The 16095-nt window shown below is 32.3% G+C and overlaps 1 protein-coding gene and 1 long non-coding RNA gene across 4 annotated transcripts; both read right to left on the minus strand.

Annotated features, from left to right (window-relative positions):
- Nucleotides 1-302: 302 nt before the first annotated feature.
- LOC111014205 (uncharacterized) lies at nucleotides 303-950 on the minus strand. The gene is made up of 2 exons (XR_002601806.2): nucleotides 828-950; nucleotides 303-738 (listed from the first exon to the last, which is right to left on the minus strand). It is a non-coding gene; the product is annotated as an uncharacterized LOC111014205 (long non-coding RNA).
- Nucleotides 951-6614: 5664 nt separating this feature from the next.
- LOC111014214 (chromatin-remodeling complex subunit) lies at nucleotides 6615-15494 on the minus strand. 3 transcript variants are annotated; one of them, XM_022288872.2, is made up of 5 exons: nucleotides 15339-15494; nucleotides 14667-14882; nucleotides 13663-13730; nucleotides 9287-9414; nucleotides 6615-6920 (listed from the first exon to the last, which is right to left on the minus strand). In XM_022288872.2, exons 2-5 carry the CDS (start codon nucleotides 14839-14841, stop codon nucleotides 6917-6919), a joined length of 375 nt encoding a protein of 124 aa, XP_022144564.1. In that variant the 5' UTR covers nucleotides 14842-14882; nucleotides 15339-15494; the 3' UTR covers nucleotides 6615-6916. The 3 variants fall into 3 exon arrangements, with proteins under 3 accessions (XP_022144564.1, XP_022144563.1, XP_022144565.1); XM_022288871.2 differs by lacking the exon at nucleotides 15339-15494 and having other exon boundaries at nucleotides 14667-15254; XM_022288873.2 differs by lacking the exons at nucleotides 6615-6920; nucleotides 15339-15494 and having other exon boundaries at nucleotides 9283-9414; nucleotides 14667-15264.
- Between the last annotated feature and the right edge of the window lie 601 nt (nucleotides 15495-16095).

Consider the following 16095-nt stretch of genomic DNA (forward strand, 5'->3'; position numbering starts at 1 on the left):
TTTTCTTTTCTTTTTTTTTACTCAAGAATCGGTGGCCTTTATACCCCTATACCTGGGGTATGTTCAAACATCTATATTTCCAAACATCTAAAATTTCGAACATGTAAGGTTCCTGAAAATAAACCGCCTCTAAAAGTTAAGAGATTCAAAATGGAACAAGATTATTAAAAGTTTATGGATCAAATAGACATTTTAAAAGTTTAAGTATCAAAATGGAGGGAACTTAATTCACGACCAAAATGATATTTAAACTTTTAATAAACTATTCACGTAAGGTGATGTTCATCAATCAATACAAATGGTAAGGAAAATAGATTCATTTTAGGATATTAATTAAATACAAAGTCATCGATTTCAAAGAAACAACCTCTAAGGAATTGTCGCCTGTTTAGACCTGACTCAATTTATTAAGATATGTATCACCGACTCCACATATTATACTTAAAAATAATAAAAACAAAAAAATTAAAAAACCTCCAACAGAGTTACTAATATCAAAAGGAACATTGTCAAAGGGAACATAGTTCAACGATAAACGACATATATGTCCAACCAAGAGGTTGTAAATTAAAATATACCAATACTAAAAATTAAAGCATACAAATTAAATATAGGACATATATTTGTAGACACCATATCAATCAAAATCAACCACCACCACAGCCACCACAGCCTCCACCACCGCAACCTCCGCCGCAGCCACCACCGCCACCATCTCTTTTCTTTTGAAGATCGTTACTAGAGTCACCGCAAGCAAATATGATCATCGATATGAGAGAGATCGATAGAAGGACAATCGAAAGCAAAAATAATCCGCTAGAACTAACCAAGGTGACATCTCCAAAGCCTCCATGGTAATCAGCTAGAATTGGCCTAGCCATTTTTCACTTAGCAAAATCTGTTGAATGATCATATATTTTCAACAACTTTGGTATTTATAATGACTGAAAGAATAATACTTCATGTCCTCATCGTTTGAAAGAATAATGTTATAGCAAATTAAAGGGTGAAGTTTCTGGGAAAATTAGTATGGATTAAATAATTGTATGTGTCACTCTTGGAGAACATTCAAATGTGGATTTTATGAGGAAATGTCAACTACCGCCCTTTAAAAAATGGTAACTTATGAAAGTGTCCATTTGACAACTTTTGAAGAGTAACATTTTGATCATTTAACTTCTAAAATGGCTTCCATGTCAATTTCTACCCACTCTTATAGCATGCTAACACTTAAATAATTATGCAAATACCAAAATTGTTATTAGAAAGTTCTTCAAAGAGTAAAATAAAGATTTTAAGGATTAAAATAAAATAAATTTAAAAATTTTAGGGAGCAAAATAAAATTTAATTATTCATGTAGGACTGAATTTCGTTACATGGCATTGTTTTAAGAGAATAGAAGATTTAGACAAGTTACTCATGTCTTGACGCGGTAACCCAACTAAATTATTATCAATTAATCTATATATATATATATATATATATATATATATATATATCAACTTGTCGAGTTATGAATATTTTTTTATTGGGCTTGACTTGCTAATCTTCTTTGATAATCGGCATTTGGCTTTTTTAATATTCTTTATTCATTGATCTTTGACTTGTTGATCTTTCTTGGTAATTGGCTTTGAGTTTATTGACCTTCTTTCGTGATCGGCATCGAACTTATTGATCTTCTTTGATGATCAATCTCTAACTTATTGATCTTTTGATCGGCCCTCTAATTTGATGATCTTGATTTATCTTTAGTTAGTGGATCTTCATCGACCTCTAGCTTGTTTTTCTATTGACCCTCTGACTTGATAATCTTGATTGGCCCCCTCTGACTTGATGATCTTGATCACATTTTGACTTGTTGATCTTGATCGCCTTCTAATTCATTAATCTTGATCGACCTCTAACCTGTTGATCTTAATCGAATGATAAATATTAGAGATTGTACAAACTCCAAATACTAATAAGAATTCTATTTAGTTCACGAATTAAATTTCTCTAAAAATCTTATATGAACAATCACTCATTATTTATCACTTAAAAGATATATCTATATATATATGAAATATATTTTAAAATAATCTATAGTTTTGACTTTGACTACTCAACAAATTTGAATATATGCAACATATTTATTATCCATTTTAAATATCAATAGTTGAATTACCTACATTATAATTATTAAATTAATTAACGACATAATATACCTTTCAGTCAATTATTCTCAGTTCAAAGAAATAATATAATTGAATTATAAAACAATTATCGCTCCAATCTAAAAGTATTAGTCTATTAGACATGCATGTAATATTTTTTATTTAATTTTTTTACGAACATCAATAAAAGACTAAAAAAATACTCCTATTTATTGGAAAAAAATAATAGCAAAAAACTTGTCTATAACTTTATAGACAATGACCGTAGCTAAAGTTTTCTAGTGAAATAATATTATATCGTGGAAGAAAACTTCACTTTGGTTATAAACGTTTTTTTAGTATTCCAAATTTGTTATTTACGAATATTTTGAAATTTAAATTTAATAACAAATATTTTGAAATTTAAATTTAATTAGAGTCCTATGACTAAAGATAAAATACTTAATAAAATGTGAAAGCATTCAACCTTTTTAAATTTTATACCTTTGTCAGTGGATATAAATTTTCTGAATATTTTCATTTATTCAGAGTTAGATATTTCAATTATTATATTTTACTTAATAAAAAATTTATTAAATTTTTGGTCTAATTTGTAGCATTATGAAGCTGCAACTCTTTTAAAAAATAGAAAATAGATACTCGTAGTTTCATATTTAAAGTTAATTGTACTTTTTTCTCAAGAAAAGAAAATTTGATTTTACTTATTTGAATTCTTATTTATTTATTTGTATATTTTGTTAATAAAAAAATACATTACTAAAATAATAATAATAAAGCAAGTTATAATATTCATTTTTCGTCTATTTTTAATTTCTTATATTAATTTTTTTGCAAAGGAAAAAAAGTTGTAAAAGAACTAGAGAGCATATCACTATCACTAGAAGGAGGGGTTGAACCTCCTTCTTATATTATATTAATTTTAATAAGTTATAATAAATTTCTAATTAATTAGAGAAATATACACTTTAAAATTTAAATTAAATATATTTTAATTTAGTTTCTAAGAATTTTTTTGTTTTAAAGAAAATATTTTTATACAGATTAAAGATTCTTTGCTCAATTTTTAATTTGATACCTATGTCATTTTCATTTTAAAAACTTAAAAATCAAGATAGTAGCATTATTTAATCCTATCGAATTGATGAGTTTAAAAATTCACTAATAATTAAATTTCAAAACTATAACCATGCATAAAATATTGTAGTAAAATTCTTATATGGTAACTCCTGATTGTTTAGTTAGACTGACGAAGGCCTCTTAAAAATCCTTAAAATTATACTAAAGGTAACATGTTATGCGTCACATAAAGAGAAAAATTTTTTTTTTTATATCCGTGAGTGTTCGGGCCAGCTTATGCGCACTTTGATTAATCTAAGTAGATGGCCACCGTGGGATTTGAACCCAAGTTTTCTCTATAAAGTACATTTTCTTCATTTTCTTCGAGAGATTTAGAATCTAAACGCTTCAAATCCAATCAGCCACTAAATGGAATAAGAATAAAGAACTTAATCCTATCCTATGTTTGGTGTTTAGATTTAGATTATTGTATTTGAAAATTATCATGTAATTTCTTGCCTATAAAATAGCAAAAGATGGAAAGGATAAAGAGATCAAAAGGCCATGAAATCTCAAGTGATAATGACTAAAAACAGTTGAAATGGAAACCAAGAGCACCATGTATGGAATATATAAATGCATATTAATGCCAATAAACTTTTTACCCAAAAAAAAGTAATTGTTACAAAAACAAATGGCCCTAACGTAAGTAAGCCATGATATTTTTCCCAAAAAAAAAAAAAAAAAAGCCATGATAATCCCTTGGAAATTTTTTGTGCCAAGTGGAAAATAAAGAAGCAAAAAGTTGCTTTATGAATAATTTGGTGGACCAAAATTTTAAAAATGGTTACTTCTGTTTGAAATTGTTCAAATGACGTCATTCATGACCTCATCCTGTCTGCACAATTGGTGGTTTTGGCTGTTTAATCTTTTTCATTGTTTATCGAACCATTACTTCCTTTTTCATAATTAAAGTTAAATAGTAGAGACAGATGATGGAGGTTGATGAATTTGAGCCATGTGTTTGAAGTGAGTTTAAATTTTAGGTTTAAATATTATTTCGATGATTTTCCTTTCGATCCATCAATCTTATCTACTTTTAAAATGTTCATTTTAATCTGTGTAAACGTTTGTTTATTTTACTCTATATATTTTTAAAACTTGTACTTAAAAAGTGGTCATTTTGGTCTGATCAACATGCAAATATTAACACAAATTTTAAAACAAAATTCGTTTGTACAAATTTATGACTGTATTTCAAAAATTTAGTGAATTGAAGTGTTAGGTTAAAGGTTTCGTCCAAATAAAAATAAAATGGTCACTTTTCAAAAATGTAGGAACCAAAAGGAACTTTTCAAATAGTACAAATACTAAAATTAACAAAAATTGAAAATATAAGAATCAAGATGAATATTTTGAAAGTACAGACACCAAAATGAATCAAAATAAAAAATACAAGAGATCAAAATAGTATTTTAACTTAGATTTTATTTTAGCCACTCTCAAGCGTTTTGTTTTAGTATTTAAATTCTACACCAAATACTATCTTAGTCCTTGCTGTTAATTTTTCATGGCTTATTTTAACTAAAAATTTATTTCAGTCTTTTATTTATTTATTTATATGGTGAGTAGATGACTATGCGGACAAGTATTTAAAGTCAAATGTTACGAGAGTTGTGAGTTGGATTTCAAAATTATAATTAAATAATTAAGAAAAAAGAAACTAATGATAAAGGTTTAAATAGTTTTCTATACAAGTCTAGTAAAAAATAAAACAATATTGAAAATTTTAAGGATTAAAATAAAATACTTGAAAAATCTCCTCATACTTGCAACTATCTCCTATTGAGTTCTTTGTAACTTTTGAAATGAAAATTTCAATCTTAAACTCTTATCTAATTTTAATTTTGCTCGATGATTTTTTTTTTTTTTTTTATAGAAGATCGATGAATTTTTTAAATTTAAGTCCTTCAACTTCAAATATGTTCAAGAATGCTTTTATAAGAAGTGTTCTTATCAAAACTACTTCTACAATAATATTATATTTTATTATGTGGCTTTAATACTTTTAGAGTATTTTGTATGAATCAGTAAATGAGAGTTAAATTGCTTGAAATAATACATGAAACTTTAATTATGATTTAATTAGACTATAATATATTATTTTCAATAACCATACATGATTAAAAATATCGAAGTCAATATGTGACATAATTAATGATTTAAAAAAAAACTAAACAATTCCATAATATTAAAAATGTAAATATATTAATGTGTTCCATGATTTTATTTTTCATAATATATCAAATTTTAATATTAGTATATGAAAAAAGTTGGAAAATAATTAATGATAAACGGTTAAAATAGTTTCCTATACAATGTCAACAGTATTGTTGATGTCGATTCCTGAGCAAGCGTCATATAGGTATCACGGGAGGTGCCTCATATGTCTTCATCTCCAAGCTCTAAGTTACCTACACACATAAATCTAGTACAGGTGCTCTACTTAAGAGTATGGATCAAGTAGAGTAGAAGGATAGTAATATCGTGAGTGAGAATCTACTAGAGAATATGTGTTGAATTCTCACAATGAGTTATGTAGGAAAAATCAATTTCTTATTAGGATTTCTCTTCCCTTTATATATGGAAGGAGAGAGTGGTTCTGAGGGCGCAAGGCAGACACGGAGGTCTCCTTCCCTCTGTGCACTGTAGGGGTTGAAGTGACGTCTTGACGAATGGATTGTCCAAGTACGTTCGGCCTCTCAAATCGATGCACTCAGAATTGGGTCCAATGCGCTGGCCCTTTGCCCGATTTTCACTAACCGAGTTCACATGGCCTTGAATAGAACTAAGACATATGGCATCTTAGGTTTACTCGTTAATAATGGCTCTACTTCTTCCACTGGGGCCTCTTCTCGCGCTCTTACGGTTCCATTAGGACGCTTGCTCACATCTTACTTCTCAAGTAGACACGTACTGATTCTAGTCTTCAAAGACATTTTGTACCCACTTAATAGGATTTAAAACTTTTACCCATTTAATTGAGGGTTATTTTCTCAGTATTAGTTATTAACAACCAATTGTACTAAAAAAAGTTTAATAACAAATTGTAGTCTTGTAATGAAAGTGTCTATTTAATACTTTGAAATTTCAAAAATAACACTTTCGATGCCGAAAGTGTGAGATATTGTCTAAATGATCCTTGACCACCTTTTTCTTTTCCTTTTTGCAATAAAGCAAAGGCTTAATTAGAAGTTAAAAGTTTTGAATTGAAGTTCTAAAAAATTGAGGAATACAATAAGTTTGACAATCAAATATACACGACTATCGAAGTTAATAACCAAAATATATGAATACTTTTCAAAAAAAAAAAACCAAAATATATGAATGTTTAGGCATCAAAATAGTTTTAGACGTTTGATTCTGTTCCATACTATTCCATCAAGGTTTTTTGCAAGCAAGTTTTGACCAACTGAATCAACTACAGCTAATAGGTTCCAAGGTGAATATAAATCGCCATAACGATCCTATACACAAAAAAGAAATCGAGTAAATATACATATAATACATCTTAAGCATGCATAACAGGTTTCACACTGCATTTTCAACGAGATGGAAAGCTTATTGCCATCGGTTCATATTCATTGCACGTTCCCAAGAATGTAGGAGACACCGAGCAAATGAACAGCAGAAATGTAGTACATCTTCACCTGTAAGAGTTAGATACATCACATTGAAGTACTCACAGGAAAATATAGAACTTGTGTGCATATAGTTTCTTCATTATGCCAGTGGAAGCTAGTAAATAAACACAGGTGATTTCAATAATTACAGTTTTAAAGAAGTTGTGAGGAGCTTATTGTATCTTTGATCTCTTTTTTTTTAAGGAGAACGAACTTTTCATTAATGAATGAAAAGGAAGAGCAGATGTTCAAGTATCCAAACTCCCAAAAAGAGTGGAAAAAGCAGGGAAAACACAAAATAGTAAAGGTTCCCACAAATAGGATGCGCCAAAATACATCATTGATGAGCAAGACACCCAATGGAGAACTCAAAATCAAAACTACAAAATAGTTATTTCTTCTGGTAAAAATGCTTCGGTCTTAAATCTTCCTCCCAAACTTCTAAAACCAACAACTCTTCTTTCATACAAATTTGAAAAATTCAAGCAAAACTCACGGCCAAATGTCATTCCAAAAAGATGTCGCCATACATCATTATCAACCCTTAATTGGAGAAAACCTCTCAAAAGAAGTTTGAACTTAATATTGTTCCACCAAGGGCTTTCTCAAACTTCGTGTCTTCTTTAGCTTTGTGAACTATCCAAACTTTTCCTTTTCACATATGCTAACCACCACTTTATACTAGCTTATTTTGTTCGTTCAGGAAACTCCATAACCATTTAATCATTAAAGCTTCCCTCCTACTTAAGTTACCAACCCCTCAAAAATCTTCCTTGCAGTTTCTTGCATACTTCCTCAGCAACTAGATATAGACATATGGTATACAACGTATGTCCTAGGGTGGGGTTTGCTTTCTAGTCGGCCAAAGTCAGAAGATTAACGTTTTAAGACAAAATATCGGAAATGATAAATACTTGGCATCGGCTACACGTCATATATCTCGCCTATTAACATTTTGATGAACCTATATTTGGTAAGATGCTAAAGTCTCCTACTTTTAAGTTTTTAATTTTTCTATTTCAATACTTATCCAATCGACCTGTAATTTCTCCTTTAAATCTATTTGTTTCCTCCTGAGTAGAAGAACAATTAATAATAAATTTAGTCCTCAAACTTTAATATTTGATCCTTGAACTTTAAAAAGTTTTATTGTGTTGGGTCCTTTTAACTTTCAATTTTTATTCTAACAAGGATATGCCATTAATGCTGCTATTTAAATGTTGACATAGTTGATTGGACTAATAAATAATGATTTGGCATGACATAACAATAGGCGATACATGCCAGTAGGCCAACTAGATAAAATACGAGCGAGCATACCAAAAATTTGATGGTACAAGCATGTTAAATACATTACGCATCAATTATTTTTGCCTATCCATCCTTGCTAACCTACCACTTGTGTCACTCGTTGCCACATTATACCAAAATCATCCCTTGCTAGTCTAGTCGACCTACCAAAATTATCACTTGCTAATCCAATCAACATGTCATATCAGCATTTAAGAAATGACGTTAATGGCAAGAACTTACTAGTATCAAAATTGAAAGTTTAATTTAAGGACCTAACTAAAATTTTTTAAAGTTCAAAAACTAAATAGACACGACCATCAGGATATGTGATTTGGCTTAGGTATGGGTGGAGTTTTTTTAGAATAGAAACAGAATTTTTCGTGGATGAAATGTAAATTGCAAAGGAGTATCAAGAACATGCAAAATTGAGACAAAACTGAAGAACAAAATTCTGGACCCAAACTGAAGGAGCAGACTACATAAAACTGAAAACCTCAGCAACTCTAGACAAAAATCAAGAAAAAAGACTAGGACTAGCTTGATGGCAGAATCTTCACTTTACAAAAGGAACTTTCTGGTTGTATTTTGTTGGCAGCAAAACTAAAGACTGCAGAAAACTTGAATATGTGTATGAAGGAACCACCAACTAGGCATAGGATTTGGAAGACTGATCCAACAAAATCTTCAATTCACAATGGTTTTTCATCTATGATTAAGGTAACATCAGTAAGCTGCTATGTGGACCTCTTTTGCAACCTAGAGCTCAATTGAGTTAGGTTAATGCTATCAATTCATTTATGAGGTTTGATTTGAAAGGAATTAGAGGATTTTTTAAGATAAGCTTTCAGCTCGGCGGGATCAGTTGGATCTAGTCAACATTAAATCTTCTTATTGGTATTGTTTTTCCCTTTATTTGCTAATTATTCTTACAATGACACTTGTACAAATTTTGGGGCATTTATTTCCCCTCTCTAGATGTTGGTTTGTTATTTTCATCCCCAAAGTTTGAATCTTGAACTTTTTTCTCCTTTTTATTAAGTAATAAAAAGTTCATTTCTTGAAGAAAAAAAACCAAAAAGAAATTAAACTTTGGAAATTACCTTAAAATTACAGCTGCATTTCTCATGGCTAAATATCTCTGAACGTACTCATTAGGAAGAGACCTTATGACCTTGAAGACATCAGCATTTGCATATCGAAGAGTAGTCCTCGGATCGTAGTATGGTGCCTGAATAATAAGAATGTCACTAGCCGAAGAGAATAATAACAATTTTTTTTTTCTTTTTTTCCTTTTCTTTTTCTTCTTTTTTGTCTTTTTTTCCTCTTCTTTTTCTTCTTCTTTTTTTTTCTTCCTTTTTAGTGTGTGTGCAACCAAACAATGAAAGAAAGGGAAGAAAATCTAATAAAAACACGCCAAGGCTCTTATTTTGTAGCTTACAGGGAAAGGGTTTCATCCACCCAACTATCTAGGCTGTTTTTCCTCTGTTTTGATTAGTATACCATGTCTCTGTTTTGTATTTAAAAAATAATTTAAAAGTAATAACACAGCCAAGGCTACATAAGCTCAAGGGAAAACATTAAATGGAACCAAATCTCATACCTCCTCCCAGGACACCTCTACACACTAACACCTACATGTTCCTTTCTAACTAGATGTTTAAGACTCCAACGGCTGGTTTTTTGTATGCCTTGTATTTTCTTTCGTGTTTCTCAAAACAAGAAGCAGAAGAGGTTTAGGACCAAAACTGCCAAGAATCCATTTGATGAAAAATGTAAGAATACAGAAGGGCATGCAAAAATACAGCCTAGCAAAGGAGCCAAACAAAAACAGGAAAGGGCTCCAACCTAATCAAACCTATAGAATAGTTACAAAAAGCTTTGGACACCAAGGTTGAAGGTCCAAATAGAAACATGAAACCGAGCAAGCTCCCACACCTCCAAGAATCCACTTGGAAAACATTTGGATTGAATGAGCCAGTAAGTTTTAGAATAGCCTTCCAAGGGGGCCATGATGAATGGCTAGTATCTATTTCTGACCAAAAACCTGTGGGTGAACAACTAATCAAGTTCCCATTGAAATAGGATCTACCTGCATAAGCATTTCCATGTTAGAGCTGCGTCAAACTTTGCTAGTACGTGGGGATACTTTTGTGAGAGAAGTGCTCCGAGATCCATATTTTGACTCCGCAACTCTCCACCATAAAGCATTCTTCTCCAATAAATATCTTCTCATCTCCAAATCCATTTTGCGATTGATTTTTTTTTTTTTTTTGAGAAACTGAGCTTTCATTTAGATAAATGAAATAATATACAAGGGATACAAAAAAACCAACCTAATAAAAGGAAACCCACCAAGAAAGAGGCTCCAATACAAAAGAATAACACTTATCTGACAATTGTAAAAAAACCTTAGAAAATAACTCCCACGAGAAAGTATTAAATCTAATAAGCTCCCAAATATATGCAGCGTTCCTTGTTAAGACCCTTCAAGAATGATGAGTCGAATCTTCTTTCTCAATCCACCTCCTAATGCTGTAAGGCGTTGTCAGTACATCGTCCGTTCTATCTTTCTCTTTTGATTTAGTTTTAAGCAATATGACCTGATCCTAATTTTGACCAACCCTCTAACCCCTTACTTCCTACACTTAACAATCATTACACTTAACAATCATTGAAAAGTTGCTACAGCTTTGACAGTGATTCCTATCATCAATGATGTAACTATCATTGCTAAGGTTGTAGCCCTTCCTTGTGTTCTTGTTCTTCCATTCCAAAGACTCCTCTTTCCTCGAATCGTTTTCAAAGACCCCTCTTTCCTCGAATCGTTTTGCAATGCTTGAATTCTGTAAGGTATCCTGCTTACTCAATGATATTCAAAATAAGTTCAAAATGCATCCAAGCAATACAAAGGTTCCTCGGCCTATTCGAGAGGGTAGAAGCTCTCCACGCTAGTCACTTCTAGACTTTTCACAAAACAAGACATAGCCATACTAACCTAGGCCAACTAACATATATCCCTCGTAGCCTAACAAGACAAACCTACGACAAGGACTCTAACTGTCAGAGGGTGGGGAATATCCCTCTTTAGCCTTTCTCACATGTGTATTCACAATCGAGAGCCTAAAATATATATATATATATATATATTTTTATAAGTTATAACTGAGAATCGAAGCTTTGCTCCCTTATACCCAAGGGCACCTGCGCCCCCTCCAAGGCCCAGACGAAGACATCAAAAAATTTTTGTTTTATGAAGGTTCTAACTTGAGGCTTCTAAGCCAGTGTGATCAAGAGACCCCGTGCCTTTGCCAACCAGGCTGCCCCTTGAGCCTAAAATATTCATAATATCGCTCGTGCACATGCACACAAATTCATAATTTTGTGCTTCAAAAACTCTATCAATTAGTGTTTCCTTGAACACCTTATTTTACTTGAATTTAAGATAACGGTTGGATCCACCCCTAAAATGGATTAGGTGTTAATTCCCAAAAAAAGGCCCTAAAGTGAAGAAAGACTCAACATTTTTTTTTTTTTTTAGAAAAGATACTTTATTGAAACTAACAGGTGTCTGAAAAGGAGACACCATTACAAGCAACCCTTCTTGACTCACAACCGAGCCAGATGGGAAAATTGGAAAACCACAAACCAGTCAACCCCGAAGAACAAGCAACCTGATGCGCAAGTGTGTTCCCCTCTCGACACACATGCATGAAGGTGATTTTGGAGAAATGCTTGGCCAAATCACGAATATCCTCAACCCAGATGCCCACCTCCAACCAACTTTCATTTTTCCCTTGAATCAAATCGATAGCTTGGAGACAATCCGATTCCAGGAGCACGAGGGGAACATTCATACGGACCGCAAGCCTGAGACACTCTCTAATCACCAAAAGCTCTGCTGAAAGGGGGGTATAGTCGATCTCAGTAAAAGACGCCATCACAGCTTTGCAGTCTCCGTCACTATTCCGGCAAATGACACCCGTCCCCGTGAGTTTCAATCTTGTGTTGTAGGCAGCATCAACATTAAATTTCATCCAAACCTCTCAGGGGGGCCTCCCACACAATCACTCAACATTAATTTGACTGAACTCTTCTCATTTGAACGAATGAGATCAATAGTACAATAGCGTAGCATATTAGCTAGCCCCTGGTCTAGTGTTCGCCGAAAGCCCCTTATGTCCTTGTCACCCCCTAGTTATCTCAAGCGGCAAGTATACTTCCACGTCCAATGCGTGGACAATTTTCTTTGAGCAAAGTCGAAATCTCCTTCTTTCCAACCTGGATCTCTCAACCCCTAAAGATTCTATTGTTTCTCTCAAACCAAATTTCCCATAAAATAGAGAAATAAACTTGCCACCAAAACCTTCTATTATCCTAAAAGGGAGGGAACGACAAAACCTCCTTCATCAAGCCCAACAGTCCTTATTACGAGCCAAAGACACCCAAAACAACTCAAAGAAACAACCTCAAATATCCTGCGCAAACTAACATCTCCACAGAATGTGGTCTAGATCTTCTTTGGCACTTCTGCAAAAAACACCAACGCGGCCTTAGAAAAGAAACTAAGGTTAAGAACGCAATCACTTGATAACATTCTCCTTTCTCCTTTCTTGTTTCTTGTTTCTTGTTTTTCATTTCTCGTTTCTCGTTTCTTATTTCTTCTTTTTCAAGAAAGAAAACAAAACTATGTTTGATGATTGTTTATTGTTTCTTTCTATTTTATTGAAGAAAAAAAAGAGCACGAGTATGTTTGGTAATCAAGTCTTGTTTCTTATTCTCTTAAATTTTAAATAATAAAAAATCGATAAATAATGATTTTATTAATGTTTTTTTTTAACTATAAGAAACAATAAACCATATTTTAATGTTTTAAAATTTGTATACAATTTTGAGAATGTTTCTAAAAAATGAGAAATGAGAAGTAGGAAACAATAATGGTGTTTTCAAAAACTGGGAACAAGAACCAATAAACGAGAAATAGGAACGTTACCAAACAACCCCTTCGATACTAACTACTTTAAACTAAGGAGACAACCTTTTCTAGTTCTTATCTCTATCATAACTAATAAGAGTCATTATTGTTAATTTCTTAAACACAAGGTCTCTTGTTTAGTTTCTAAAAGGAGAGTTCTATTTCTTAACAATACTATGGAAATAGATAAAGGAATTGATGTGGTTGGAACTAATAAGGCAACTTTTTCTTTTAATACAACAAATTGAGGGGATGGGGGTTTGAACTTCCGAACTCAGGAAAAGAGCAGGTGCCAGTTACCATTGAGCTATGCTCATGTTGGCAACTGATAAGACAGCCTAATGCACACAACAACTCTATGCATCACTTGTTCCGATCCATCATATCCTAGAGCAAACCCAAAAGGAATGAGCGATAAACAAACTGATTCCATAGTTATTGCTATTTTGATTTAGATATAAGCAATGCTGAGTATACAGTTATATACTACTAGAAATCACATACCTCATATCCAGTTATATCGCAAATCTTCTTGCATGGATGCATTGAGGGAGGTGATTCAATATTAACGTCTGAAAAACAAATAAGAGCCCAGGGTAGCATCTGTAAATTGTCTCCATTGAAAAAAATTTTTGTAATTTCTATTGGTTTGGGTGTATCTTCCCCTCTTGTAATTTCATCCCATCAATTAAATGTTTCTTATCCAAAATAAATAAATAAAAGGAGCAATCAAGTTTCAACTGACGGTACAAAACACAGAGGAGAAACTACGTGTGCATCCTTTAATGAAGAAAAAAAATTCCAGAACTCAACAGTATGTCCAAAGAGCACTTCAATACTTGCTAAACAACAAGTAGTTCAACCCGATTATCAGATATGGGTTAAAGCCACTGAGATTTGATTTCATGGGACAATATAGACCAGACTTAGAAAACAGAACAGCATATGTTCTTTTCAGATGCCCCCAGAGTGGCATGCAGCGTTCTAACCACACTCATCTCCTTTTTTTTTCTAATAAAAAACGAAGAATTGATAAACGTGAAAGAAAATACAAGGGCATAAGCCCTCAAAAGACCCAAACTAGCAATCGGACTCCAATCTAAAAGAATCAAACCTAACTCATAAAACTGTTGACTAATGGAAGCCCATAAATAGGTTTTTCTTTCTTATATCTGTGAGTGTTCCGGGGTAGCCGCGCACTTCGACTAATCTCATGATACAACCGCCTGACCCTAAAACGTCGAAAACACATAGAAAATTTCTAATTATTAAGGTAGGTGGCCATCATGGATTTGAACTCATTCTCTCTCAGTCTACCCACAGCTACATCCGCTGGTAACCCCCAAAGAGTAGGACAGGCAAAAGAAAACAAAAAACTGCCTATGCATCAAAACATAAAACAAAAAATAAATTTACCGACGAATTCCTTATCAAGTAAAAAGAGTAATCAGATCTCGGAGAAAATGTAAGTGACAAAATGATTCGAAATGAAAGAGGACAAATCTTACAGTTGGGTTCGTCAGGGGAGTGGTTGTGATAGTTTTCGGCTTGAAGAATTTGCTTCAGATGTTTCCAGTGCCTGCCTCTGGATTGGCCTTTTGGGTACTTCTCGTACATTTGAATTCGCTTGAAATTCAGGTGGGTTGGCAACACTAACTCTGCTTCTATCACCTCTGGCTCCATCTTCAACTTTTGCTAGTACCTACTGAAATGCCTTCTGATTTCTAAAAAAATTGACATTCAACGGTTCAATGAATTTAACGAAGCTGAACACTACAGAAGAAGAAACCCTAATAATGCTGAAAAATCTCCGGCTTGCAATAAACAGGGGGACCGTGAGAGAACTGGAGAAAAGCAATCTCCGATTCTATTTAGCGGGTAAAGATATTCAGGTTTTTTTTTTCCTTAAGTATGATATTCAGGAGTTTGTTTTAGTTTAATGGAATTTAATGAATATTAAAACTAAACTTCCAAAAGGATGATTAATGTCCTCGACAGTTGATTATAAAAAATTTAAAAAAATAATAATAAACCACAAATATTATCCCATAGTTTGGGTTAGGGCTGGACATCGATTGATCGGGACAACTTTCTGGCTCAAACCGACACCAACCTACTATCTTCAGACCCTTTTTGTCAAGATGGTTGATCGATTTTTGACAAACTAATATATATATTACCTTACAATTGTAAATGGATTTGAGCGACAACGGCGAGGTTTTTTCCACCACCAACCAACCAACAGTTTGAAAAATTCCTAAACGAATTATTGACCGACTAGGAGTAAAAACCGACCAACTTCAGTCCAGAGCGTTTTCAGTTGATCGGATCAATTTTTCAATCTCTTATGTACACTCCTAACATGGATGTAGTTTCAACATTTTTTTTAATTTACAGTTGTATAGATACAAAAGTTGAAAATTTTCTTTAATTACCATAAATGAAATTTGAAATCCCAACCTTTAATGGGAGGGAGATAGAATACTTTAGTTTTATATTTAATAAATCTATCTGTTTAAAAAATTGTAAATAAATCATAACTTTACTTAACACATAATTGTAAATAATGAAGTAACTTGGTAAACAATTACTTTTACTAGAAAATCACTTTTACATTTTAGTTGACATCTAAAGTGGTTCAAAAGATAGAAATTATTTGATATTTTATTTTAATTTAAAATTCGACAACTTTTAATAAAATTTCAATTTAGTAACCTACAGATTTTTTTTAGATGTTTCAAAATGAGAAGTGTAATTATTTACAACCTCTTTAATGTCAGAATCCGAGACCTCTGATGTGTCATCGTTAAACTAAGTCTTAAGCTAGTTGGAGAGGTGATATTAAGTCTTAAGCTGGTTTGAGTGGTGATCTTAAATCGATACATATACACTTACGTACTCGCAAATCAAATTTCTTTCTCTTTTTTCACAAACATA

Source organism: Momordica charantia (assembly GCF_013281855.1).
Source record: "Momordica charantia cultivar OHB3-1 chromosome 8 unlocalized genomic scaffold, Mcharantia_2.0 BLBB01000008.1, whole genome shotgun sequence".
Taxonomy (NCBI): Eukaryota; Viridiplantae; Streptophyta; class Magnoliopsida; order Cucurbitales; family Cucurbitaceae; genus Momordica; species Momordica charantia.